This window comes from Equus asinus, chromosome 2, assembly GCF_041296235.1.
Source record: "Equus asinus isolate D_3611 breed Donkey chromosome 2, EquAss-T2T_v2, whole genome shotgun sequence".
NCBI lineage: Eukaryota > Metazoa > Chordata > Mammalia > Perissodactyla > Equidae > Equus > Equus asinus.
The window spans coordinates 154,524,636-154,551,003 of NC_091791.1; the positions used below are offsets into that span (position 1 = coordinate 154,524,636).

Genomic DNA, 26,368 nt, shown 5'->3' on the forward strand with positions numbered 1-26,368 from the left:
AAGTAGTGAACTCAGTGCTCTGCCCTGTTCCATTATTTGAAAAAACAAAAATGAGACATCTTGCCTTTAATATTGCATTTATGAATTCTTAAGGTTGGTATTTGAGAATTGACCCTTATCTTACTATTTCGGTGGTACCATGAGCAGAATAGTCTTAGAGAATTTTGATCATCTTGGTTTTACACTGTGAGGGCTGCTGGTGCTCATTACTAGAGACTCAGCCAGCAGGCAGAGTTAGGAATCTCATCAGAAAGCAATTGTCTTGCTCAGCAAACGAGTCGAACACTACAGGTTCACGTTACATTCACAGACCCTTATCTGAAACCTTGGGTCCAAATGTTTCAGAATAAAGAATTGTTCCAGATTTTTGGAAAGCCTAACACAGGGTATATACTGTTCATATTGCATAACACCTCAAGCAGGTCTGGGCAGCACTCTGTAATAAAACACATTTCTACAGAGAAGTGAGAGGATAATCATGCTAAGTGGAATAAAATAGGACTCTAAATAGTATGTCGGTTCAGGTTTTGCTGCCAAAAGAGTTACAAAAAATTTTTGGTTTTCAGAGCTTTTCTGATTTTGGAATTCCAGGAACCAGCCCTGTTCGTTATTTCTGCCAGCAAAAGTCATTTGGCGAAACTAGGTCCAATTTTTTGCCTAAAAGAGTAGATATAGAAGCTCATCTGGTCATTGTGCTTCAGACAAACCAAATGGGATGAGAGAAAAGGGTTGGGAGTAAGAACTGTTCTTGCTTTCAAGAGCTCAAAAGCAGAGAGCTCTCCAGGGAAGGAGTCCATCAGTGCGGAATGGAGGGGGTAGAGGAATGGGAGATCTGGGACCTCACAGAGCTGGGCATTTCTTACCATTGGGGTAGATGTGAGGAGAGGCGAGGACTCCTGTAAATGAGAGGTTACTGCTGCTTGAAAGATTACTTTGTTTAGTGAGAGAAGTGGAATTTAGGGAGCAATGAAAATCTCACCAAATTAATGACTGCCAATCCAGACCTACTTCAAAGCAGACAAGTCCAACCAGCTATCTAACTGTCTTTTCTCACTGAGTACACTACTGTCAATACTCTTTGTCCCTTGAACACCTTTTTATAATGGTGGCGATGGTGGCTTTGGTAGTGGGATTCTTAATTATGTTTTAACTATTAACCTTTGCAGTGGAGCGGAGCTCCAGACTGGAACAAAGCCAGGCTACGGATGGGTTTATAAATAAAAGGGAAGGAATCACTACTACCATGTCCCTACTCAGGAGAAGGCTGACCACTGACCAGCTTTGTGATCTGTATACATGGATTTCGTCTCCTCCTAAATTCTTTCTCAGGACTTGGCCTTTGTTCATAATTTTTAAGCTCAAAGGATGGCTGTGACTCAGTCAGCCAGGCAGGGGTCTCCCTGGAAAGCACTTTGAATAAGAATTATCAAGATGAAGGATAATAATGGACTAATCAGTGTTTTTAGTGAATTTCACTTTGTCCCAGACTCAACACTTGTAGATAGTGCAGGGGAAAGAGACATTTGAAACACAGTGGCCGCTGAGAGGCTTTTTCCCTGAAAAGTGCCTATGTGTACTTAATTGGATCTAAGATGCCATTAATTATAGGGTGGACTATTACTTTTCCGACCCTAAGAAAGAAAAAGAACCTGCCAATAAACTGTCCTGTGCTGTAAATCATATTCAATTTCAGAGCTGTTTAAAATGTGCATCTTAGACTCAATGGTATACAGTATTTCCCTATGTTCCCCGCACTGTTAGGTTAAAAATAAATGGCTTCAGAATCTCTGTGTAATGTTTCTCTCATATTTCTTTTGTGATTTTCAGCCTAGCTTTTATTACCTTTCATGTCACTGAACTATTAATGCACCAGCCTGTGAGAGTGAAAGGGACAAATCTGTGAACGATTTAAGAGAAAACCCCCAAACAGTACACTGTGTGAGGGAAAGTGCCTTAGGATGGGAATGAAGAGGAAAGAAAAGATATCTCTAGGACCAATCTGCGTGACCACAAAGGTGCCCTGGAACCAAAAGGGTAAAAGGAACATGTAGAGAGGTTCCTAATCCTGCTAAATGACCAAGGCCGCTTCATGGGGACCTAATATTAGGAGTCTTCAGTACATTGGATAGTCTTTTCTGCTATATTTATTGCTGGCCACTGAAGGCCTCTATGGACTAACATTTCATTTCCAATTACTGTTTGTGGTACGTGGTCAGACTGTAAGTTGGAGGAGACGGGGGTGGTTAACTGCTTTCAGATGGGGAACTCTGTTGGACATCATTTGGTTATTTTACAGTGGAACTACTGGATGAAGTGGAACAAGGTGCAGTGAGAGAAAAGGCATCTTCTGTTAGGTATGATGGAATAATTTTCTTAGCTATGATGTTACCCAAGTGTACATGTTAGGGTAGAAAGCCTTAACTCCAGTTCACTAGCTGTGTAATTCCTAAAATGGCCTGAGGTAATAGAAATGAGAAGAAATAGATGGATGTTTTCTTCCATCTTTAGATGGTATCTTCAAATCAAAGTAACAGTGGATGAATGGGTCCTCTATGAAATGGGGGTCCAAAGTCCTTACCATTGATGTGTCGCACAATCTGTGTATGGCATCAGCAACAAAAAACAAGTTCACCTGAGTGTTGTTTTCTGTAAGCATAGTCTAAATACAGAAAGAACCAAGACAGATAAAATGAAAGATGAAGACCTAAATGCATGTGAGCCTCCTTCTCCTGCCCCTGAGGCACCGAGCACCTCTCTGCTGAATGACCTCAAGTACAGCCTGTCAGGTGAGTACCAGGGCTCTGTATTTTCCGGGCTCTCTTTATTGTGGTTCAGAACTCTTCAGAGTTGGTGTAACCCTGAGTCAAAGTTCTATATGGAATGCACAGCTGCGCCATTGCTTCAAGACTCTGAATTAAGATAAAATATCGTGATTCATTTGTTTATTTAATATTTGAGTGCACACTATATGCCAAACATTTGGGATACCGAAGTGTGGTATCCCTGCCTTCATTGGGCTCTGGTGCAGGAAACAGACACTAAATAAGATAAATGAGTATAATATATAGTATGCTAATGACAAATGCTAAGGCGAAAAAAAAGAGAAGAAAGACAAGAAGTGTGTGGAGAGGGTGGTTTTACTATTTTAGTGTGTTCTGGACAAGCCTCGCTGAAATGGTGACATTTGAGTAAAGGCTGACGGAGGTGAGGGATTGAGCTGTATGGATATACAAGGAAAATGTTTTTTAGGCAGAAAAAAGAAGTACAAAGGCCCTGAGATAGGAACACGCCAGGATCTTGAAGGAACAGGAAGGAGATCAGTGTAGCTGGAGCAAGGAGAGAAGTAGTAGGACGTGAGGTGGGGTGAGTGGATCACGGAGGACTTTGTAGATTGTTGAAGGGGTTTTAGCTTCTACACCGAAGTGAGAAGAGAAGCTATTGGAGGATTTTTTGGTTTTATCATTTTCCTAATCATGAAGGATGTTGAGAATCTTTTCATGTACTTATTTACTCTCTGAATATCTTTGGTGAAATATCTGTTCACATTTTTTGCTCATTTTCTTATTTGTTTTCTTACTATTCTGTGTTGAGAGTTCTTTATGTGTTCTGGATACAAGTCCTTTCTCAGGTACATGCTTTGCAAATATTTTCTCCAAGTCTGTGATTTGTCTTTTCATTCTCTTAAAGTCTCTCTCAAAGAGCAGACATTTTAAATGTTGACAAAGTACAATTTATCCATTTTTTTTCTTTTATGGATTATGCTTTTGATGTCATATCTAAGAAAGTTTTTCCTAACTCAAAGTAACAAAGATTTTCTCCTATGTTTTCTTCTAGACATTTCATAGTTTTAGGTTTTACGTTTAGGTCTATGATCCATTTTTAGTTAATTTTTGTATATGATATGAGCTATGGATCAAGGTTCTTTTTTTTTTTTTTTTTTTTGCACATGGATATCCAATTGTTTCAGCATCATTTATTTAAAAAACTATATTTTCTCCATTCAATTGCCTTTGCACTTTTGTCAAAAATCAGTTGTCCATATATGTGTAGGTTTGTTTCTGGACATTCTATTCTGTTACATTGATCTATTTTTCTGTCTACACCAATGCTACACTGTTTTCTTTACTCTTGATTTATGATAGACCTTGAAGTCAGGTAGTGTTAGTTCTCCAACTTTGTTCTTTTTCAAAGCTGTTTTGGCCATTCTGTGTTCTTTGCATTTTCCTGTGAATTTTAGAATCAACTTGTCAATTTCTACCCAAAAAGCCTGCTGGAATTTTTATTGGGATTGCATTGAATTGATAGACCAGTTTGGGAAATATTGGCCTCTTAACCAATATGCCAGTTGGAATATTCTGCAATCCATTAACCCAGGATATCTATTTATTTTAGATCTTTAATTTCTCCGCAATGTTTTATAGTTCTCAGTGGATAAGCCTCACAAATCTTTTGCTATACTTATCCCTAAGTATATCATATTTTATACTATTATAAATGGTGTTTTTTAAAAAATTTATTTCCCGTTGGAGAGTTTTGAGTAGAAGAGTAACATGATCTGACTTCTGTTTTAACAAAATCACTCTGGATGCTGTATAGATACTGAAAGAAGGGCAAAGGTAAAAGCATGACTACCAGTTAGGAGGCTATTGAAATAATTTTAAGATAAGTGGGTATGGTGGCTTGGACCCTAGTAGTGGCAGTGTGGTTGGTAAGAAGTGGTGGAATTCTGGATGTATGTTGAGGTGGAGCCGACACGATATGCTGATAGATTGGATGTGGGTATTAGAGAAAGAGAGGAATCAAGGATGGCTTTAGGAGTTTGAGCTTGAGCAGCTTTAAGTATGGAGCTGCTGTTAAACTAACATGGGAAAGACTATGGGTGGAAAAGGTTTTGGGGAGATGATTAGGAGTTTAATTTTGGTCAACGTAAGTTTGAATATAAGCCGAGAGATGAGGAGAAAGGTCTGAAATTGAGATATAAATTCGAGAGTTAGCCTATAGATGATATTTAAAGGCTTGAGACTAGATCAGATCACCAAGAGAGTGAGGATGGGTAGAAGAAAGAAAGAGGTACAGGGGCTGTGTCCTGTGCCACTCCAAAGTTTTAGCGGTTGGGAGATGAAGAAGAACTATGTGTTATGCTATACGTCTAATCTTTTAAATCACATCATTGAAAAAATGATTAACTGTCAGGACCCAGAGAATTCCAAAAATGTTGGCATTGGCCCATATCCAGGACTAACTTATTTTAAGTTGTTATTTTTTATTATAAACATGCTTTTAAGAAGTGCATGTCTTAAAGTATTCAAGACATAAACCTATGAGGAAGGAAACATTACTGGATTATCACAGAAAGTGACTAAATAGTCCAGTTCATAAGATTATCATTGGTGGGGCTTTTGTTGATTTTTCAGTTGACAAACAGGATGCTAATAGTGTTCACTGTATGATGGGCTGACGCAGGTGATAATGAAATAACATTAGACATTTGAGTTGCAATAGAGTAGGAGTTTATGAGTACGACTAAAATTAGTGGGAGGGCTATCCTATTACCAAGGAACAGAAATATATCTAATGCCATCATTCTCCTGTAGAAGAAGAGGAGGTGACATACAACGTCATCGATCAGTTCCAGCGGAAGTTTGGTGCTGCCGTGAGTATTGCCCTCAGTCATTCCCAGTATCGTCTGTATATGGGTGTCACGTCTGTGTCTCATAAATTTCTCTCTTTATTATAAGATCGTTGATATTTTCTCTAATAATTCAACAAAATACGTGAGTGCCTGCTATATGCCAGACATTGTTCTGAGGTCTGGGGTAAAACAATAATCAAGACAAAGTTCCAGCCCTCAAGCAGCTTACATTTTAATGCAAGAAAATAAACAAATAATTGTATATCATGGTGATAAGTGCTATGAAGAAAAATAAAGTGTGGTATGGTGAATAGAGAGACAGGGAGTTACTATTTTATATAGGGTGGACAAAAGAGGTGACATTGGAACAGAGACCTGAAAGAAGTAGTGGAGCTGCCATGTGGATATCTAGGTAGAGAACTTAAGGGGCCAGCCCTGTGGTGTAGTGGTTAAGTTTGGCATGCTCTGCTTAGGCAGCCCGAGTTCACAGGTTTAGATCCCAGGCGCAGACCTACATCACTCATCAGCTATGCTGTGGCGGCAACCCACATATAAAATAGAGGTAGACTGGCACAGATGTCAGCTCAGGGTGAATCTTACTCAGCAAAAAAAAAAAAAAAAAAAAAAGAATTTAATGGAGGAGTAATTAGCAAGTACAAAGGCCCTGAGGCTAAAGCACACTTGAACAGCAGGGAGGTCAGTGTGGCAGGACCACAGTGAAGAAGAGTGATAGGAAATAGAAAGGAGCAGGAGGCAGATCAGGTAGGGCTTTTCAGACATCGTAAGGATTTTGAGTTTGACCTGAGTGAAATGGAGAGCCATTGGCAGTTTTAGAGGAGAGTCAGAAAATTTTTTGCTTATATTTTGAAAAGACCATTCTAGATGATTTATTTAGGCAATTTTTCTATAATCATTTATTAATTTGAGATGTCACAGTAACTAATTATTTAGCCTAGGGTACGGTTCACAGATGGGCTTCAGGAGAGTTCTTAAGCTTTCTGTGTAGGTGCAAGCTTGTGCTTCCATATGCACAGGTGCATTTTCTAAGGGAGAGTTAGCTTTCAACAGATTCTTCTTTTCTTTTTTTTTTAATAGCTTTATTGAAATATAATTCACATGCCATAAAATTCACCAATTTAAAATGTACAGTTCACTGGCTTTTAGCGTATTCACAGAGTTGTACAGCCATCACAACAATGAATTTTAGAACATTGTCGTTACCCCAAAAAGAAACCCCTTATTCCTTAGCTCTTATCTCTAACCCCTCCCCAAATCCCCAGACCCTGGCAACCACTCATCTATTTTCTACCTCTTTGGATTTTCTTGTTTAGGACATTTCATGTAAATAGGATCATACAATACATGGTCATTTGTGGCTGAATTCTTCTGCTTAGCGTAATATTTTCAAGATTTATCTATGTTATAGCATGTATCAGTATTTCACTTATTCTTATTGCCAAATAATATTCTTTTGTATGGCTAAAACCACATTTCATTTATCCTTTCACCATTTGATGGACATTTGAGCTGTTTCTACTTTTTGGTTGTTATGAATAATGCTGCTATGAACATTCATGCACAGGTTTTTGTGTGGACATGTGTTTTGATTTCTCCTGTATAGATACCTAGGAGTGGAATTGCTGTGTCCTGTAGTAACTCTAGGTTTAACTTTTTGAGGATTGGCCATATTATTTTCCAAAGCTGCTGCACCATTTTACATTCCCACCAACAGAATATGAGAGTTCCAATTTCTGCACAGTCTTGCCAACACTTGTTCTCTGCCATTTTGATTATGCCCATTCTAGTGGTATGAAGTGGTATCTCATTGTGGTTTGGATTTGCATTTCTCTGGTGGCTAATAATGTTGAGCATCTTTTCATGTGCTTCTTGGCCATTTCTATATCTTCTTCAGGGAAATGTCTATTTCTTTGCCATTTTTTAATTGAGTTATAAGAATTCTTTATATATCAACAGATTTTTTAAAAGGTCCATGACAACAACAAAAAGACGAGATAAGAACTTTTGCTCTAGAAATTTGAAGAGGTACTTGGAAATTCTTATCAGTAGGGAAATACAGCTTTCGTTCCCAGTTCTGTAGCCTTCTTCTTGTTGATTAAGCATGGAATTGAAATTCAGTCTCCTTTTTTTCATCATTGATAAAAGATACTCAGAATGTAGAACACTTTGTGCCCTCTAAAGGAAGATATTGTGCTAGTGTAAGTCACTGTGCCCTTCTATTCTTGAGTAATTTACTTACCTGTAAAATGAGGAGAATCTTGTATCATGTAGATATTTTCATGGATTATGGATTATGGATTAAGGGTCTTAGAATTGTATAATGTTTTGAAATAGGATAAGATTAGAGATAACCAAAGGACCAGCCTGTGCTCCCAGGATACCACCATTTCAGTTTTGAGTAGTCTAATGAATCCAAGACTAAGGGGCCTGTTGAGTCCTGGTTTCTCTCATTCTGAACGGTAGACACTGTGAGACTCACCCACTACGTGAGTAAATTGCCCTGTGTTAGGGCATTGTTCTTTGCATGAGGAATCTGGTCACAAAAACTAGAAATCTTTTCCTGTAGCATCAGTAGTAACAAAAGGTATCTGAGTTTTCAAGTTTTATTAACATTTGGGATATGAATGATTTATTTGCCAGTTGTGAAATAATTTTGCAAAAACTAAACAAAGGATCGGAAGCATTCAGTGTGATTTGTGCGTGTATGTGTGTGTGTGTGAAGCAGACTCCTGTTTTGGATTAGTCAAATTTTGTAAGTTTAAAAAAGATGATCCACTTTGTTTATTGCTAGCCATTCACTTGTGCCATTTGTGAGGTCGTAATTGCAACATTCATTCTCTGGAGGTTTTTATTTTCTTCCTTTCTCACCAGATGCTCCACATCAAGAAGCAGAGTGTCCTGAGTGTGGCAGCAGAAGGAACTAATGTGTGTCGTCATGGGAAACTATGTTGGCTTCAGGTAAAAGATAGATTTTTTAAGACTTTTTATTTTGAAATAATTGTAGATTCATTGGCAAATTTATTTTGTCTTTTTTATGTCACCCCAGTGTCACTGTCCTATAACTTGTTTGGAATGTCTTTCACTCTTATAGTACTCAGTTTATTCTTTTCAAAAGGAAAGAGCTTCTGTCTCTTTATACGTTTACGTTTGTCATCATCATTGCTGTCTCACAGGCTCTGTTCAAGGGCCTCTTTCCAGCTCTGTTCTCGTACTTTAGATGTATGAAGAGTTTCTTATCTTCCCTTCTGGTTGGTAGCCTTCCACAGCAAGTTTCTGCCACATCATTTTCATTTTTTTGGACCTGGGAGATGTCAGATGAGGATCCCTATTATATCAAAAGAAGTTTGTATTGAGCTTTGAATAGATGGAGGATGTTTAGCCACTTTCGGCTCAAACTCAGCAGCATCAGTATTTAAGGGGGGCCAAAAAGCAGGCTCAATCCCAAACCAGTGTCTTGTATGCTTTGAGTCAGGACCTACCTCCCCCTACTGAGAGAATACTTTTCATTAGGCTTGGCAGTCTGCCCTCCTGAACACCTCCCTCTGGAATGCTCGCCTTCTCAAAGGGAAAGGAATGGAGGGATAAAGCCCAGTTTTGCTCAAGGATTAGATCCCCTTTCTTGTTCTATGCACTTTCTAGGTATACCTTAGCTTTTAGATAACTAGGTTTGAGTTAACCACACAAATGCAAGATACTGAAAACAAACCTCCACAAGCAAAAAAGCAAAAATAAACAAATGAGACTACATCAAACTGAAAAGCTTCTCACAGTAAAGAAAGGATCAACGAAATGAAAAGGCACCCTGTAGAATGGGAGAAAATATTTGCAAGCCATATATATGATAAGGGGTTAATATCCAAAATATATAAGGAACTCATGTAACTCAATAGCAAATAAAAATAAATAAATAATCCAATTTAAAAATGGGCAAAGGACCAGAATATATAAATCTTTGTATATCCAAAGAAGATACACAAAATGCCAACAGGCATATGAAAAGATGTTCAACATCGCTAATCATCAGGGAAATGCAAATCAAAACCACAATGAGATGTCACCTCACACCTGTTAGAATGGCTCTTATCAAAAAGACAAGGGATAAGTAATAGCCAAGATGTGGAGAAAAGGGAACAACCCTTGTGCACTGTTTGTGGGAAAGTAAATTGGTGCAGCCACTATGGAAAACAGTATGGCGGTTGCTCAAAAAATTAAAAACGGAACTACCATATGGTCCAGCAATCTTACTTCTGGGTTTATATCCAACGGAAATGAAAACAGGATCTCAAAGAGACACCTGTGTTCCCAGGTTTATGTTGCAGCAATATTACATTATTTACAATGCAGCAGTATTACAGCATTATTTACAATAGCCAAGATCTAGAAACAACCTAAGTGTCCATGAATAGATGGATGGATAAAGAAAATGTGGTAAGGGGCTGGCTCAGTGGCGCAGCAGTTAAGTGTGCACATTCCGCTTCAGCGGCTCAGGGTTCGTCGGTTTGGATCCCGGGTGCGGACATGGCACCGCTTGGCAGGCCATGCTGTGGTAGGCATCCCACATATAAAGTAGAGTAAGATGGGCACGGATGTTAGCTCAGGGCCAGTCTTCCTCAGCAAAAAGAGGAGCATTGGCAGCAGATGTTAGCTCAGGGCTAATCTTCCTCAAAAAAAAAAAAAAGAAAGAAAGAAAGAAAGATAATGTGGTAAATGTATACATTGGAATCAGCCATAAAAAAGAAAGAAATCCTGCCTTTTGTGACAACATAGATGAACCTGGAGGGCATTATGCTAAGTGAAATAAATCAGACAGAGAAAGACAAATACTGTATGCTCTCAGTTATATGTGGAATCTAAAAAACCAAACTCGTAGAAACAGAGAATATATTGGTTGCCAGGGGTGAGGGGTGGGGGAAATGAGTGAAGGTGGTCAAAAGGTACAACTTCCAGTTATAAGATAAATAAGTTCTAGGAGTCTAATGTACATGGTGATTATAGATAACAATACTGTAGTAAATACTTGAAAGTTTCTAAGAGTTGATCTTAAAAGTTCTCACCTCAAAAAGAAGATAACTATGTGAGGTGATAGATGTGTTAACAACACTTACTGTGGTAATCATTTCGTAGTATATACTTATATCAAATCATCACAACTTAAACTTACACAATGTTATACGTTAATTATATCTCAATAAAGATGAGGGGAAAAGAAACCAAACCAAAACCTCTCTCTACCAAAACAAAAGGGTGCTCCCTTGGGCAGCTCTAGGTTATTTCCTAATTTGTCCTGTTTGGTTGTCTAGGTACCAGAGGGGACATTCAGTTGATTACAATTGTTCTCTTGTGACTGGAAGGAAATTAATGGGCACATTTTCTCCAACCAGGTCTTTGGGTTTATATGTTAAATTTTTTTAATCAAAGTATCACATGGCCTATTTATTAAAAGAAAAAAAAATCAAACACAGTCATGCATCATTTAATGATGGGAGTACGTACTGAGAAATGCATCATTAGATGATTTCATCGTTGTGCAAACATCGTAGAGTGCACTTAAACCTAGATGGTATATAGCCTACTGTGCACCTGGTCTATATGGTATTAATCTATGGAACCATCATCACACATGTGGCCTATCGTTGACCAAAACATCATTCAGCACATGACTGTAATGGTAAAAAGGCTTATAAGGAAACAAAAATCCTCACTCCACCTGCTTCTTCAGAGATCTGCTATTTTTTTTTTAGAATCTAATAACAGGGTTATTAAAACAAAGTACATTTGTGTAACACTTTACAAAGCACTTTGACACATGTTATCTCATTTACAGTTTTCATTTCATTCTCCTTCTGAGAGTCCTGTGATGTGAATGTTAATCCATTTGATGATGTCCCAGGGGACCCTTAAGCTGTCTTCATTTTTTTCATTCTTTTTTCTTTTTTCTTCTCAGATTGGGTGAGTTCCACTGCTTTGTCTCCAAGTTTACTTATCCTTTCTTCTACTTCATCTAGTCTGCTGTTGAACCCCTCTAGTGTATTTTTCAGTTCAGTTATTGTATTCTTCAGCTCAGTGACTTCTTATATTTTCTTATATTTTCCATCTCTCTGTTGAAGTTCTCACTATGTTCATTCATTCTTCTCCCCAGTTCAGTGAGGATCTTTATGACCATTACTTTGAACTCTATCAGGTAAATTACTTATCTCCATTTCATTAAGGCTTTTTTCTTAGGTTTTATCTTGTTCTTTCATTTGGAACGTATTCCCTTGTTTCTTCATTTGCTTGACTCTCTGCATTGGTGAAGGAGTGGCCTCATGTAAGAGCGGAACCTTGTCATTCAACCCTGCCTCCGCTCCTGGTTGTCTCTCAAACCTCTGTGCTTGTCTAAGCAGCCTGCTTTATTTTTAATGGCTCCCAGTAGTTGAGGGTGTGTCAAGACCTGTCAGTGTCACAAAGGGGAGAATCTCAGCATCTAGCTTCAGGCTGACTGGAAGCTAGACCCTCAGACGTCAACTTTTAAAAGTATTCAAATATATATAGTCCTGATATACAGTCCTGTCTCCTTACACAGACTTCCAGTCCAGCCCCTATTTCCAGCTCCTTACTTTTCTTAGTATCTGCACATTTAATTCCTAAACCTTTATTTTGTTCTTTTGTTTCTTTGTTATGTTTAGTTTTCCCTAGTCTGCTTCCTTTCTGTCAGTATTTCCCACTGTTTTTCTTTAACTTTCAATTATTTAAATGTTTATCTTCATCTGTGGTCAAATATTTTCAGATATAATAATATATCTTAAGATGAAGGTAGCAAACATTTGTTGAGTCATAAAGTGTTTTTAATATCCTTTGGCCCACTTCTCAGGGCTACTTCCAGGAATCTATCGTAAATAATTAAAAATATGAAGAAAAAAATTATGTGAGAACCTATTCATCTTGGCATCATTTATAATGCTGAAAAATCAGAAACCACTTAAATAGTTAACAGTAAGAGACGTTACAGTACATTTGATAGATCTCATGCAGCTGCCAAAAATTGATGACAAATGCAATATAGGAAAATGTTTGAAGTTTATGAGTGGAAAAAGAAGGATATAGATTTGAATGCATATTAGTAGAGCCATATACCTTTTTTGCATAGGAAAAAATGGAAGGGGTTGTTATATGACATGCATGATTCACTGAAGAAATGTATAACAGTGTCCATATGCCTGGCTCTGTTCTAGTTATTGCTTGTAAATGGTGAATCTGACGTAATCTTTTCTCTCGCAGAGTTTACAGTGTGGCAGAGAATTATTTTCCAAACTCTTGTAATGTGTCTATTCAACTTTTATAATTAAGGAGGTAGGGGGCCTGGCCCAGTGGCACCGCGGTTAAGTTCACACATTCCGCTTCTCAGTGGCTCAGGGTTCGCCGGTTCAGATCCCAGGTGCGGACATGGCACCACTTGGTAAAAGCCATGCTGTGGTAGGCGTCCCACATATAAAGTAGAGGAAGATGGGCACGATGTTAGCTCAGGGCCAGTCTTCCTCAGAAAAAAGAGGAGGGGGGCTGGCCCCGTGGTGGCCGAGTGGTTAAGTTCACACACTCCACTGCAGGCGGCCCACTGTTTCATTGCTTTGAATCCTGGGCACGGACATGGCACTGCTTATCAAACCATGCTGAGGCAGTGTCACACATGCCACAACTAGAAGGACCCACAACGAAGAATATATAACTATGTACCGGGGGCTTTGGGGAGAAAAAAGGAAAAAATAAAATCTTTAAAAAAAAAAAAAAGTGGAGGATTGGCAGTAGTTAGCTCAGGGTTAGTCTTCCTCAAAAAAAAAAAAAAAAGGAGGTAGGGAAAAAGAGAAGGGATTGACCATTTAGATGTCAAATTCTAGCAAACAACATGAAAGTCCGAGAATGGGTGCCAGACAGGCCTGGCAATTGCAGCTGTATCAACAGTTAACTCCTGAAATGACAAAGATGGCCTCAGATTGCCATGTGGCTGGCTCCCTAGACCTATTTGGATCCTTTTTTGCGTTCATTTTCTGACTCAGCAGATTATCCAGCTGCACTGCCTTTGTGACTTTTATGACCAGAAACAATCTAGAATTCTTATAATTGTATAAAAGTGATCTAAAAAGCAGTGTTTCACATCCTAACATTTGTGCCAGTGTATTTGTTGCCTGTTTTAAACTGCTGGAGGGTAGGGAATCTTCTCTTATGAGTGATTTTTTATAACATCCAACACAATCATGCATATTATGGAGCTCAGAGAAATAGTATTTTGTGTTATTAACATGAAATGCTGCTCATTCTCCTTAAACTTGTAATCCCTGGAGTGTTAGAATGCCATAGATGAGACGTAAAACATTCTGCTTGGGACTGTAAAAAGCAAAAGGCTAAATCACCAGCTTGTCTGTTTTTTTTCCTTTTGAAAATCACAGTGATAGTGTCTTTTTTAACTTAAGATCAGTTTAAACCTTTTTTCTCTAAGAAACCTTGAGTGCCTATTGTTTGCTTCACAAGTGAGGGTGTTAAATATGTTACCACATGGTTTCCTTGATCCTTCCCTAGTTCTTTCTCATCCTGTAATATGTGTGTCTGGATGGTCTACTGCAGGTGGCCACAAACAGCCGAGTTTACTTATTTGACATTTTCCTTCTGGGAAGTCGTGCTTTCAACAATGGACTTCAGATGGTATTGGAAGACAAGAGAATTTTGAAGGTAAGTGTGTAAGCTGATTCCTCTGCTAGTAAGATAAGCAGCCAGGTCCTAATTATTCTGTCTCTGTCTTCTGATTCCATAGGTTATCCATGATTGTCGTTGGCTTTCTGATTGCCTCTCTCATCAGTATGGAATTTTGCTGAATAATGTCTTTGACACACAGGTACATGCAGGGGAATGCTGAATTCCTTCCAGCATACACAGCCCCTGTAGAAATGGGCCTCGTCTGATGAGTGCTTGAAAGTCTTTGTGTGTGTGCCTCTTTCCTGCCCACTTCTCGTGTGTTTGTACAGTATGTGAGAACATTTGGTGAACTGTGAAAGCACTGCAGAAAAGTTACTTAAAAGTATTTTGGATTTTTTTCCTCATTTGGCTCCAGAATTTGTCAAATAAGAAACAAGCAGGGCTAGCCCGGTGGCGCAGCAGTTAAGTTCACGCGCTCTGCTTTGGCAGTCAGGGGTCTGCCAGTTCAGATCCTGGGCATGGACCTATGCACCGCTTATCAATCCATTCTGAGGCAGGCATCCGACAAAGAAAGTAGAGGAAGACGGGCACAGATGTTAGCTCAGGGCCAGTCCTGCTCAGCAAAAAGAGGAGGATTGGTGGCTGATGTTAGCTCAGGGCTAATCTTCCTCAAAAAAAAAAAAAGGAAAAGAAACAAGCTCCATATTCTGTAGCATTCAGAAACTCAAACAGTTTGCAGGTCGTTCAGAAGTCTGACATGGGACACTTAGTGTGAGGCGAACAGTCACCTCTCTACCTTTACCACATATGTCTCAGTTAAGGCTCGTGGCTAGTTGGCATCTAGCTCAGGGATGCAGGTTGCCCTAGATAAGCCCAAAAAGCCTATTCTGCCAATGACAGCCTGAAGAGATGTGATTTTCCTCTGATCTAAAGGACCCTCAAGAAATGAGAAATTCCTAAACTATACTAGCTCTTAGAGCTGATCTGGGTTTCTGGTTTGGCTGTGAGAGCAGTAAAATCACTAGTTTTTACTAGGTTCTTCTAGTCTTCTAGGTTTATACCAGTGAAAGGGAGATCTTGAATATCTAAAGGCCTGGAACCTTTGGAGAGGGGTTCAAATAATGAGCTAGCCAAATATTTTTGAACAGAAATTCCTAAAAGTTCAATTTTATATTATTATATGTAGTTCAAGTTTGCTCTTTAGGTGTCTGCTCATAATGAACTTTATGCACTTCTCTTGTTTACGTGGTCCTTTGGGCCTTCTTTCCGGATCTTTCACGATATAGAAATTGCTTCTATGCTGGCTCCAAAATGCTCATTGTTCCCTGGAGGCCATCAGGCCTCTTGATTAGACCCCACATGTATAGTCTAATGAAAACTTAGCATATCTTTCCATATTTTTCTTTTCAGATTTCCATAGTGCAAGAAGCAGGAATGCAGAATTTTTCCAGTTCGTTTTCCTTTAACATAGTGTATTAGTTTCCTCTTGCTGTAATAACAAGTTACCACAAGAGTTAGTGACTTAAAACAACATCAACTTACTCGCTTACAGTTCTGGAGGTCAGAAGTCTGAAGTCATTTTTGGGGGGCCACAGTCAAGGTGTGAGAGGGCTAGTTTCTTCTGGAGGCTCTGAGGGGAAAGTCTGTCTCCTTGCCTTGCCAGCTGTCACCAGTATTCTTTGGCTTGTGGCTCCGTCCATCTTCCGAGTGCATCACCATCTCTGCTCCCATCATCACATCGCCTTCTACTCTGACTGTAGTAAAATCTCCCTCTGCCTGCATCTTACAGGAACACTCGTGATTACATTTAGGGCCCATGGGGATAATTCAAGAAAATCTCCGTACCTCAAGATCTTTAACTTAATCACAGCTGCAAAGGCCGTTTTGCCATATAAAATAACATCCACAGGTTCCGGGGATTGGGATAGGGACAGCTTTGGGGGCCATTATTTAGCCTACCACACACAGATAAATAATTATTCCAATTCTTAATTTTATTACCTTTCCTTACCAAAACTTTACCAGAGTTGCTAATAAACAATAAAAATAGTTATTGCAGGGCCGGCCCCATGGCTGAGTGGTTAAGTTCACGTGCTCCACTTTGGCGGCCCAGGGTTTCCCTGGTTCGGATCCTGGTGGACATGGCACCGCTCATCAAGCCATGCTGAGGCAGCATCTCAGATGCCACAACTAGAAGGAACCACAACTAAAAATATACAACTATATACCTGGGGTCTTTGGGGAGAAAATGGAAAAATAAAATCTTTAAAAAAAAGTAGTTATTGAATATTAGCTTCCTTTCCCCATTCTCCAAAGTCACCATAAAGTAATAAATAACCATAAGGCAGGCAAATAAAAGAAGGAGAAAAGAGGGGCCGGCCTGGTGGCATAGCGGTTAAATTCGCATGTCCCACTTTGGCGGCCTGGGGTTCACTAGTTTAGATCCGAGTGCAGACCTGTGCACGGCTTGGCAAGCCATGCTGTGGCAGGCATCCCACATATAAAGTGGAGGAAGATGGGCATGGATGTTAGCTCAGGGCCAGTCTTCCTCAGCAAAAAGAGGAGGATTGGCGGCAGATATTAGCTTAGGGCTGATCTTCCTCAAAAAAAAGAAGTGGAAAAGAAACTAGACGAGGACACATTAAAGTTGGGTGATCCTTTTTTTTTTTCCTAATTTTTTGGAATAAGTTGATTGAACAACTTTAAATTTTCTGATGGCATTGTCTATCATATAGGTCCTTGGGAAAAATGGTATTTAAAGACATTTTCCTAAATATATTTCTGCCACGAGATAGCTCTCTATATTCTACAGACTGGTCTGTCTTTTTTTAATGCCACAGGTGGCAGATGTCTTTCAATTCTCCAGGGAAACAGGCGGCTTTCTTCCAAACTGCATCAGTACTTTACAGGAGAGTTTAATCAGACACCTTAAAATAGCCCCGAAGTATCTCTCCTTTCTGGAAGAGAGACAAAAACTGATTCGGGTGAGTATTAAAGGATGCCCCGGATGACATCAGTTTTTTCAAGTGTTTTGTAAGTCGGATTATTAGCATATTATATAGAGAAATGATAGCTGCCATGTAAGCACATGAGCACGGCCCAAAATCTTAATTGTTCCAAATGGGAACAGTTTGTTTGTGGCCTCAAATGGATGAAAGCCAGGATCCAGATTTGTTAGTTACCAATTAAAAAGTACCCTGAAAGAAATTTTCAAGTGGGGACCAAGAGGGATTTTCTTGGGAATTTGGATTAAGACAATGGAACAAAATCATCCCAATTGTTTCTCCCAAAGTACGACAGATTTTCTTTAGCTCCTGATAGCCTTGCGTGCAAACTTAGGTCATGATGATGTCGTCTACAACTTTGGCCGTATAATCAAGTCTGCTGCCTCCAGTTTTAAATGAGAAATCCTGATCTCTCCCTTAATCAATCTCTCTCTCCACCCCCCCCCCAAGTCTTCCCCCCTCACATACATACACACACTGTATACACACATAAAGTGTGTGTGTGTGTCCTTAGAAGTCTAGCCGTACCATGGATGTAGAAGGTAATAATTGAAGAAAATGACAGTAACAGTGTTTTAAGTTAAGCAACAATTAGATAAACAGTTATTTTCTTTAAATTTTTGCTTATTCAGAGAAAATTGTTTTGGCATCTCTAGGAAAATCCAGAAGTGTGGTTCACACGACCTCTTTCACCTTCTTTACTGAAGATTTTGGCCCTGGAAGCTACCTACTTGCTCCCCCTTCGCTTGGTGCTCCTGGATGCCATGATGTCCGACCTAACCACCCTGGTGGACGGGTACCTGAACGCCTACCGGGAGGGGTCTGCAGACCGGCTCGGAGGCATGGAGGTAGGTGAGCTCTCTGTGGTGTGTCTTCAGGACTTCCGTTTCTGCCTCATTCCTCAGGGAGGGCACAGTAATCCCCACTCTTCAGAGCTGCAGCAAATTTCTTTTGGCAAACTTGGTAATACTCTTGAAGGAGTTATAGCTTGGGCTTAATCCATCTCCTTGAGCCCCCTTTCACAGTATTATGTTTCCAATAAATATTTCTGTCAAAGAAAAGGTAAATTCAAGATTTCACTATGTTTTATTTTTTCCTGAGGAAGATTCACCCTGAGCCAACATCTGTGCCAATCTTCCTCTATTTTGTATGTGGGTCGCCAGAGCATGGCCGCCAACGAGTGGTGTACCGTCCGCCCAGGAACTGAACCCAGGCCACCGAAGCAGAGTGTGCTGAACTTAACCACTAGGCCATGGGGCGGGCCCCTCATTAGTTATTTTTATGAAGCCAGCACAATAGAAGAAAACTATAGACCAGGACTTGGCAAACTATTGCCCTAAGGCCAAATCTGGCCTTAAAAACAGTCTGTTTTTGTACAGCTCACAAGCAAAGAATGGGTTTTATGGTTTTAAAGGATTGTGAAAAAAGAAAAGAAGAAGAGTATACAACAGAGACTGTTTGTAGCTCACAAAGTCTCAAATATTTACTGTTTGGCCCCTTACATAAAAAGTTTGCAGACTGCTACCATAAACCATTCTCACTTAGGAATACTGATGCAAAATCCTAAATAAAATGATAGTGTTTTGGGTACAAACCCCACTTAGATGTATTATACTTTTCTTTTAATGTGTTTCTGGATTCTAGTTGCAAGGATGGTTCAAAGTTAGGAAATTCTCCATTTTACCAGAGCCAAGAAAATCTTGTGATTATCTCATAAATGCTGAAAAAAATTACTTTACAACTTTTTTTGTATTTTGCTCTCACTGTTAAGAAAAAAGAACATGAAAATCCTTGCATACTTTGTTCGATTGGAGAATTTTAATGTTTTTCATTTAACATTGTAAAACTAAGGACAATTTTATAACGTTTTTGTATTTTGCTCTCACTGTTTAATGCTGAAAAAATTTTGATAATATTTTATGTACATTACTGATTAAGGTTGGAATAGATGCTTTAACACAATAAAACATTTATCCCAAGCGAGAAGATGACATAATATTTGATTGGGAACACTAAAAGCATTCCAATTAATATCAAGACAAATAAAAATGGTGACTATCACCACTACTTCAGCATATTTTGAAGCTGTGAGCCCATGAAATTAGAAAACAACAAGGTGAACTAGAAAAATTGAATGAGAGGAGTCGAAGTCCTGACTTGCTTATGATACAACTGAAAACCGAAGAGAATCGACTGAAAAAGACTACCACAAACAGAAAGACAATTCAGTCAAGTCGTGGGTACAAATATAACATAAAAAGTAACAGCTTTCTTTTATCATATGCACAGCTGGAAAATATAATGGGAGAAAACATCCATTTGTAATTGTAACAAAAAAGATAGTTTATCTAGAAATAAATCTAACAGGAAATGTGGAATATAGAGTTGAAGAAAATGGTAAAATATTACTGAATGGCATAAAAGAGGACTTAAATGAATAGAGACACTAAGTGTTTTAGCTAGCAATTATTCCTAAATTAACTGTTAAATTTAACTCTATTCCAAGAAAAGTATTAACGCGAGCATTATTTTGGCAAACTGTGATTATAGTGTGTTTAGAGATAAATAATCTTAAATAAGAACAGTTCTGGAAGATATTAAAACGTATTATAAGTCTACACTAAATAAAACAGTTTGCAACTGGCACATGTGTAGGCAGATCAGTGGAACAGAGTAGAAAACCCAGGAATAGATCCAATCTATATCTGCCAGCATGGTTGGGATAAAGACAGAATTTCTAATCAGTGAGAAAAAGATAACTCTTCAGTAAATGGCTTTAGGCAATTGACTAACCATTGTGGGGAGGAGAATCAGAATTGGATTGCTATCTTTTTCATTACACCAAAATAAGCTCTATGGATCAAGTATTTATGTAAAAATGAAATTATAAAATTATTAGAAAAAAAACATAGAATTAAAAGAAAATTATCTCACAGTAGAGAATGCTTTTCTTCCTCCCCGACTTTATTGAGGAATAGTTGACAAAATTAATACATGTATTTAAAGTGTCCATTGTAAGGATTTAATATACATAATTAACACATCCATCACTTCACATACTTAGCTGTTTCTTTCTTGTGTGATGAGAATACTTAACATCTACTCTCAGCAACTTTCAAGTATAGAATACCAAATTATTAACTATACTTTCATAAATTAAGGTACAGAAGAATACACAATAGTATGTTACCATTTTTATGAAATAATTTTAGAAAGAGTTATCAAAATAAAAATTTGGGGGAAAATAAGAATTGAAAAATGTATTCTAATGAAAAGATAAACATGGAGCTGGCCCAGTGGCGTAGCAGTTAAGTTTGCGGGCTCCACTTTGGTGGCCCAGGGTTCAGTGGTTCGGATCCCAGGCACGGACCTACACACCGCTTATCAAGCCATGCTGTGGCAGGCATCTCACATACAAAGTAGAGGAAGATGGGCATAAACGTTAGCTCAGGGCCAGTCTTCCTCAGCAAAAAGAGGAGGATTGGTGACAAATGTTAGCTCAGGGCTAATCTTCCTCAAAAATAAAAAAGATAAACATTTAATGAGGGATATATATATACACACACATATGATTGTATATGCATAGACTACCTTTAGGAGGCTACACAAGAAACTACCTTTAGAGGATTCACATGGTAAGTCATCTGGGGCCAGGGTGGAGGGGACACTTACTTTTCACTGTATGATCTTTACACACACATGCACACACAACTGTGGATTCAAAATATTTACTTGAAAAATAGCACTACTACAGTTGAAGACACTAGAGGGTGCTATAAGAATATATTTGGGGCCCCGCCTGGTGGCACAGCGGTTAAGTTCACACATTCCACTTCTTGGCGGCCCGGGGTTCACCGGTTCGGATCCTGGGTGCAGACATGGCACTGCTTGGCAAAAGCCATGCTGTGGTAGGCGTCCCACATATAAAGTAGAGGAAGATAGGCATGGATGTTAGCTCAGGGCCAGTCTTCCTCAGCAAAAAGAGGATTGGCAGTAGTTAGCTCAGGGCTAATCTTCCTCAAAAAAAAAAAAAAAAAAAAGAACACGTTTGAATAGACCCTCGCTTGCCAAATACTTAGTAGAAGTGATTTTAAGGACCATATTCAGAAGGTTAGTTATAGTTGACCTGTGTTCATTTTTTTTCTTAGCCTACAAGTATGGAGCTTCCAGAGGAACTGCGTCAACTCAGGGACTTCCAGAAGCAGCGCAGAGAGAGAGCTGTAAAAGAATATCAGGTGAACGCACAGGGACTCCTAATAAGGACTGTGCTGCCTCCAAAGAAGTCAGTGACAGAGACGGCAGCGAAAGAGGGAAAAGTAAGAGGTTTCCTACTTTGTAAAAATTCTAGGCTAGACAAAGCTCCAAGTTTTATGTCTCACAAGGACGTAAATTTGCTGAAGGAAGAATCTAAGAGTAAACAAGCTACAACAGAACCTCAACATCTGCCTCCCTTAGAGGAAGAAGCCAGTGAGGATGCCAGGAACAAACTCATTTGCCCTGAGTCAGAGGGGTTGGAGGACCAGGAAATAACTCAAAAAGAACACCTTAAACTACCGAAACAGAAGTTTCAGACAAGATTGTCTTTGAAAGAGGAGATAGAACAGTTACTGACGGTGAAAAACAAGGAAGATCTAAAATGCGCAAAACAAGATGTTTCAGTGTCTCCTTCCCTTCCTCAGGAAACCAGAGGCTCTCCAAGTGACACCTTTCCTCCTCTTAGAAAAGCTGTGCTTCCCACGCTTCCTCCCTGTCCAGCTTTGGAGAAGACTGATTCCTGGATAAATCCTTCTCTACATCTGCCCTAGAGATCTGAAATGTGTTCCCCAGGCCATCAAGGTGGCTCACTTCCCCTGCCATCGGGGCCTTCCTCAGTGGAAATTTATTTGTAAATTTAGTTATGCCCCCTGCAGAGGCTTCAGGGAAAATTGTGCCCCCTTGCTTACTCCTACATTCCTGGGATTTGATTAGGATGGGAATGAATAAGTTAAATAATGGAAGAAGTAAATTCTCTGATTATGTCACTGTGCAGAAATGTTCCCAGTGGCCAGAGTGAATTATTTCTCATAATTTGGGTTTGGAGGATTTGAAGAAGAGAAAAACGTTGGGCTCAGTATCTGGAAGAATCTGTACTTTTAAAATTTTGTTGTGTTTTTTGGTTTGAAGGGGGTTGGTAAAACTCTCAGCCATAAGTTTAACAAAATTGGTACCCGACAACTTTACCAGTATTTTTTTCCTTTTTAAAATAGTATTAACTTTAATTTATCAAGTAGACCTCAATAAAGCTGAAAAAAAATATTAGCTTTATTTTTGAATTTTGGCTAACAAATATTACTACAGAAATCAATATCCCAGTTTTAATTTCTTTTCATTCTGTTTACTTTCAGCAGATCTCTGTCTGTTTTCCTAACTAAGCGAGGGTCTGAGTGTGTGTTACAGAAACGTGAAGTTTGATTCTACCCTGTTTGCCTGGAGTTGGTGTCCTTTCTTAGGGTGAAAGGAAGGCAGCTTGCACTGAGCCTTTTTTATTGACTACTTGCACGTTGTTCAGATTCGTTTGTGTGCAAAAACCAATAAACCTGTTTTGGCATTAGGTTCTCTCTCACTTTTCTTCATTGGGTCAAAGTAAGAATAAATTGGAACATGTCTGGATTTCTAGGTCTATAGTCCAATTTAGAAATCTGTAATGTGACTGTTATACAGGACTCTATCACTTATTGCACTTAGGGGAAACTTAGGGACATCCTTGTCTGCACTTGATTCTGTTATCAGTGCCACTGAAAGAGCTGTGCCCTTCCAACTCAAGTCCAGATCTACCATCAGCCTAAGATGAAGGCAGAACCAAGCGCAGTCAGCTCAGCCCTGCAGTTGCTGTGTCTTCACTTTGTCCTTGGTTTAGAAAGTCACTTGGGGCCAAGGTGGTTTCTAGTTCATCTTGGGTGAATGCATCTTCAGGTTGAGTTCAGAATGTGGTTAATCTAGGTTTACACTGGAAAGGGCATGAATTCCTGTAAAATTCCTAGAATTGATTTCGCTTCTTATGGAACAATTAAGTTACCATACACAGTACATATACATATAGGCTACAAAGAAAAATGTAATATTCTTCATATTTAAAAAAAAGATTCTTCTTTCATTATGCGTGTTTTGTGACTATACTCAAAAAGAACAATAGGACTGTGTTGGACCTTTGTTGAGCCACTCAGTATGGTAGCCACTAGCCATATGGGGCTATTTAAACTAAATTAATTAACATTAAATACAATAAAAAATTCAGTTCCTCAGTTGCACTTGTCATATTTCCAGTACTCAATAGTCCCATGTGCCCAGTGGCTACCATATTGAACGTTGCAGCTATAGAACATTTCCATCGTTTCAGAAAGTTCTATTGAACAGTGCTATTTGAGAAGTACTTTGACTCCCAGAACTAAATGAGCCTTCTGGGTTTCATCACAGTTTTTTCTAAGTAAAACACTCGTATACCTGGAGCTGCATTTTTCTCCACATCCTCATTCCAGCCTGGAGAGCCTCCTAAAATCCATGTGTGCAGTCAGATCCTACCACGAAGCTCGGTCCTCTGTTGATGGAGTGGAAAGAACCCCTGGGCGGTCCAAACCCTGCTGCTAGTGTTCTGGGCCATCACTCAGAATTCTTGTCTAAATTTTGCCCAGAATTTTTGGAAATCCTGGATTATTGTCCCTACCCATCGTTGAGTTCTTGACTTACTCTTTATTTTCCTGGTTGAGAGTTCATAAACCATCCTGCCTGCTTTCTCAAACTCTTGGAGTCTTGCTTCAGTCTATGCTAATTTGATGCATTTGTCCTATTCAGGTCTGACTTTTCTGTACATGACCTGCAATTAAGAGATTCTTACAAGTAATCTGACCCTTTTAGTTTGGGAATTAGGAAATGGGGTTAAATGACTTCCCTGAACAAAAACACAGCACTGAGAATAGAACCAGTGTTTCTCACTTCTTGGTCCATTCAGTGTTCTTTCAACTACAGTGTGAAAAATCCCTGCAGCAGCTTTGCCTCCAATCTGGCTGCGGGCTGGATGGATCCTAACATGATACAACAGAATTTGAGTGCCATATATGCCTCTCAGCAACAAACCGAGACGAGGCCTGGGGCAAACTAGGGGACCTTATGGGCAGTTAGCCAGCTATACTTACCAAAAGGCATTTATTATCAAAGTAACATAAATACCTTACAGAAAATCTAGAAAATAAAGAGAAAAGGATACTCAAGTATCATCCTACAGTAAACAACCCTTCCTAGCATTTTGGCACTTTTCTTTTAATTTTCTTCTCTCTCGTTCTCTCTGCACACACACACTTGAAATATAATCACACCATACTGTAAATACACTTACTGTGATTTTTATACCATGTATTTTTCCATTTTATAATCCTAACAGCCAACATTTTAAATGGACTTTCATTTTAGAACTAATGTGCTATTAAATAGAATTTGGAAAATAAGAAACAATTTACTCATTTCTCTAACCCAACAGAAAAAGCAGGTAGCATTTTTGTTAATTCCAGTGTTTATGATTTTTAATGACTGCATAGTATTTCTAAGAGGATGCAGTATGGTTTATTAACTGTAGTTTGGTATATGCAGGTTGTTTCCAATTCCTTATTTCATGCTTTTTAAAAGCTTATTTCCAAGTATTTTCCATGTTTTGAATCATTTTGTTGCAATGAAATTCCAAAAATGGAATTAGCATGTCAAAAACAGTTTTCATGTTTTTGTTTTTACAAATTTTTTACAGCTCTTGCTAAGTTATGTTCCAAAAGTGTTAACCAACCAATTATATTGCCACCCCCAATTTTTGTAGTAATGATGCACCACTGAGACCATTAGATTTTTTTCTTGAGAGGCATGGCGTACTTTGACTTTCAAAATTCTAACTTCTTCATCCATAAATCTGAAAGGTTTTCTGTCATTTTTTGTAACTTACCTGCACTGGGTACTAGGAAAATTAACGAGAACAGAAATATTGGGAACATTTGAATCCTGATAAATGTCACTGATCTCTAAGTAAGGACTATATTGTGGGTAAAATATTTTAATCATAGAACTCTAAAATACAACCAAAGTCTATATACTCATGATAAAACGTATCTTTGAAATGTCTTCAGAGCTCTCATCAGGGATATCATAGAAAATGATGTTGATTGTAACATGAAACAAGGATCTTAGCTAAATTTCCAGGTTCACCCTAAGACAAAGTTTAATACATTCTATTCCCCATAGCCGTAGGATTTGAGGCTGTGACTCTACAATTTAATAGACATCCTCAAACAGGAGGAGCTGTCAAATTGTAATCAGGGCATAAACAGCAACCTGATCTTAAAATAACAGAAGTCATTGCAAAAAAAGTGTCTGGACTATGCTTCAATTTAGTTAGTCATGAACGGTATTTCTTAAACAATGCCCTAGAATAGAAAATATCAGAGTGCATTGCATACAGTAAGAGAAAGTATCATTTTGTGAAATTTTTTTCCTCAGTTGTATGCCTAGGATTTGTGTGCTTCTACTGTTGGTTGCAGTAAAAAACAGCTAAAGATAAGCATAGAAGGAAATTTTTATCTTTAAATACTTATTCAATTAAACGAGAAAGATCTAAAACCAATGATCTCAGCTTCTACTTTATCTTTCTAAGATAGAAAAAGAAGAGTAAGGTAAGTAGAAGGATGAAATGAATAATGATAAGATTATAAATCAATAAAATTAAATATGGACAAAGAAAATCAATAAAACCAAAACCTGGCTCTTTGAAAAGATCAGTAAAATTGCTAAACCTTTAACCATACTGACCGAGATTGAAAAAAAAAAAAAAGATATAAATTACCAATACCAGGAATGAAAGAGAGATTATCATTACAGATCCTACATATATTAAAATGATAACCAGGGACCACTAGGAACAGTTCTCTGCTCACAAATTGAACAACTTAGTTGAAATGAACAAATTCTTTGAAAAACACAAATTACCAAAACTGATTCAAGAAGAAATAGAAAACCTGAAAAGCCCTAAATCAATTAA

The 26,368-nt window shown here is 38.5% G+C and overlaps 1 protein-coding gene across 1 annotated transcript in view; it reads left to right on the top strand.

Annotated features, from left to right (window-relative positions):
- EXD1 (exonuclease 3'-5' domain containing 1) overlaps nucleotides 1-22,908 on the top strand; it is a 30,813-nt gene extending 7,905 nt beyond the window's left edge. Inside the window, exons 4-12 of the mRNA XM_014857363.3 lie at nucleotides 2,297-2,354; nucleotides 2,659-2,786; nucleotides 5,595-5,653; nucleotides 8,522-8,608; nucleotides 14,246-14,350; nucleotides 14,433-14,513; nucleotides 17,155-17,298; nucleotides 17,976-18,167; nucleotides 21,468-22,908. Coding sequence (XP_014712849.1) covers nucleotides 2,297-2,354; nucleotides 2,659-2,786; nucleotides 5,595-5,653; nucleotides 8,522-8,608; nucleotides 14,246-14,350; nucleotides 14,433-14,513; nucleotides 17,155-17,298; nucleotides 17,976-18,167; nucleotides 21,468-22,124 — 1,511 coding nt within the window. The 3' untranslated portion in view covers nucleotides 22,125-22,908. The remainder of the gene's footprint in view (nucleotides 1-2,296; nucleotides 2,355-2,658; nucleotides 2,787-5,594; nucleotides 5,654-8,521; nucleotides 8,609-14,245; nucleotides 14,351-14,432; nucleotides 14,514-17,154; nucleotides 17,299-17,975; nucleotides 18,168-21,467) is intronic.
- The last annotated feature ends 3,460 nt before the right edge of the window (nucleotides 22,909-26,368 follow it).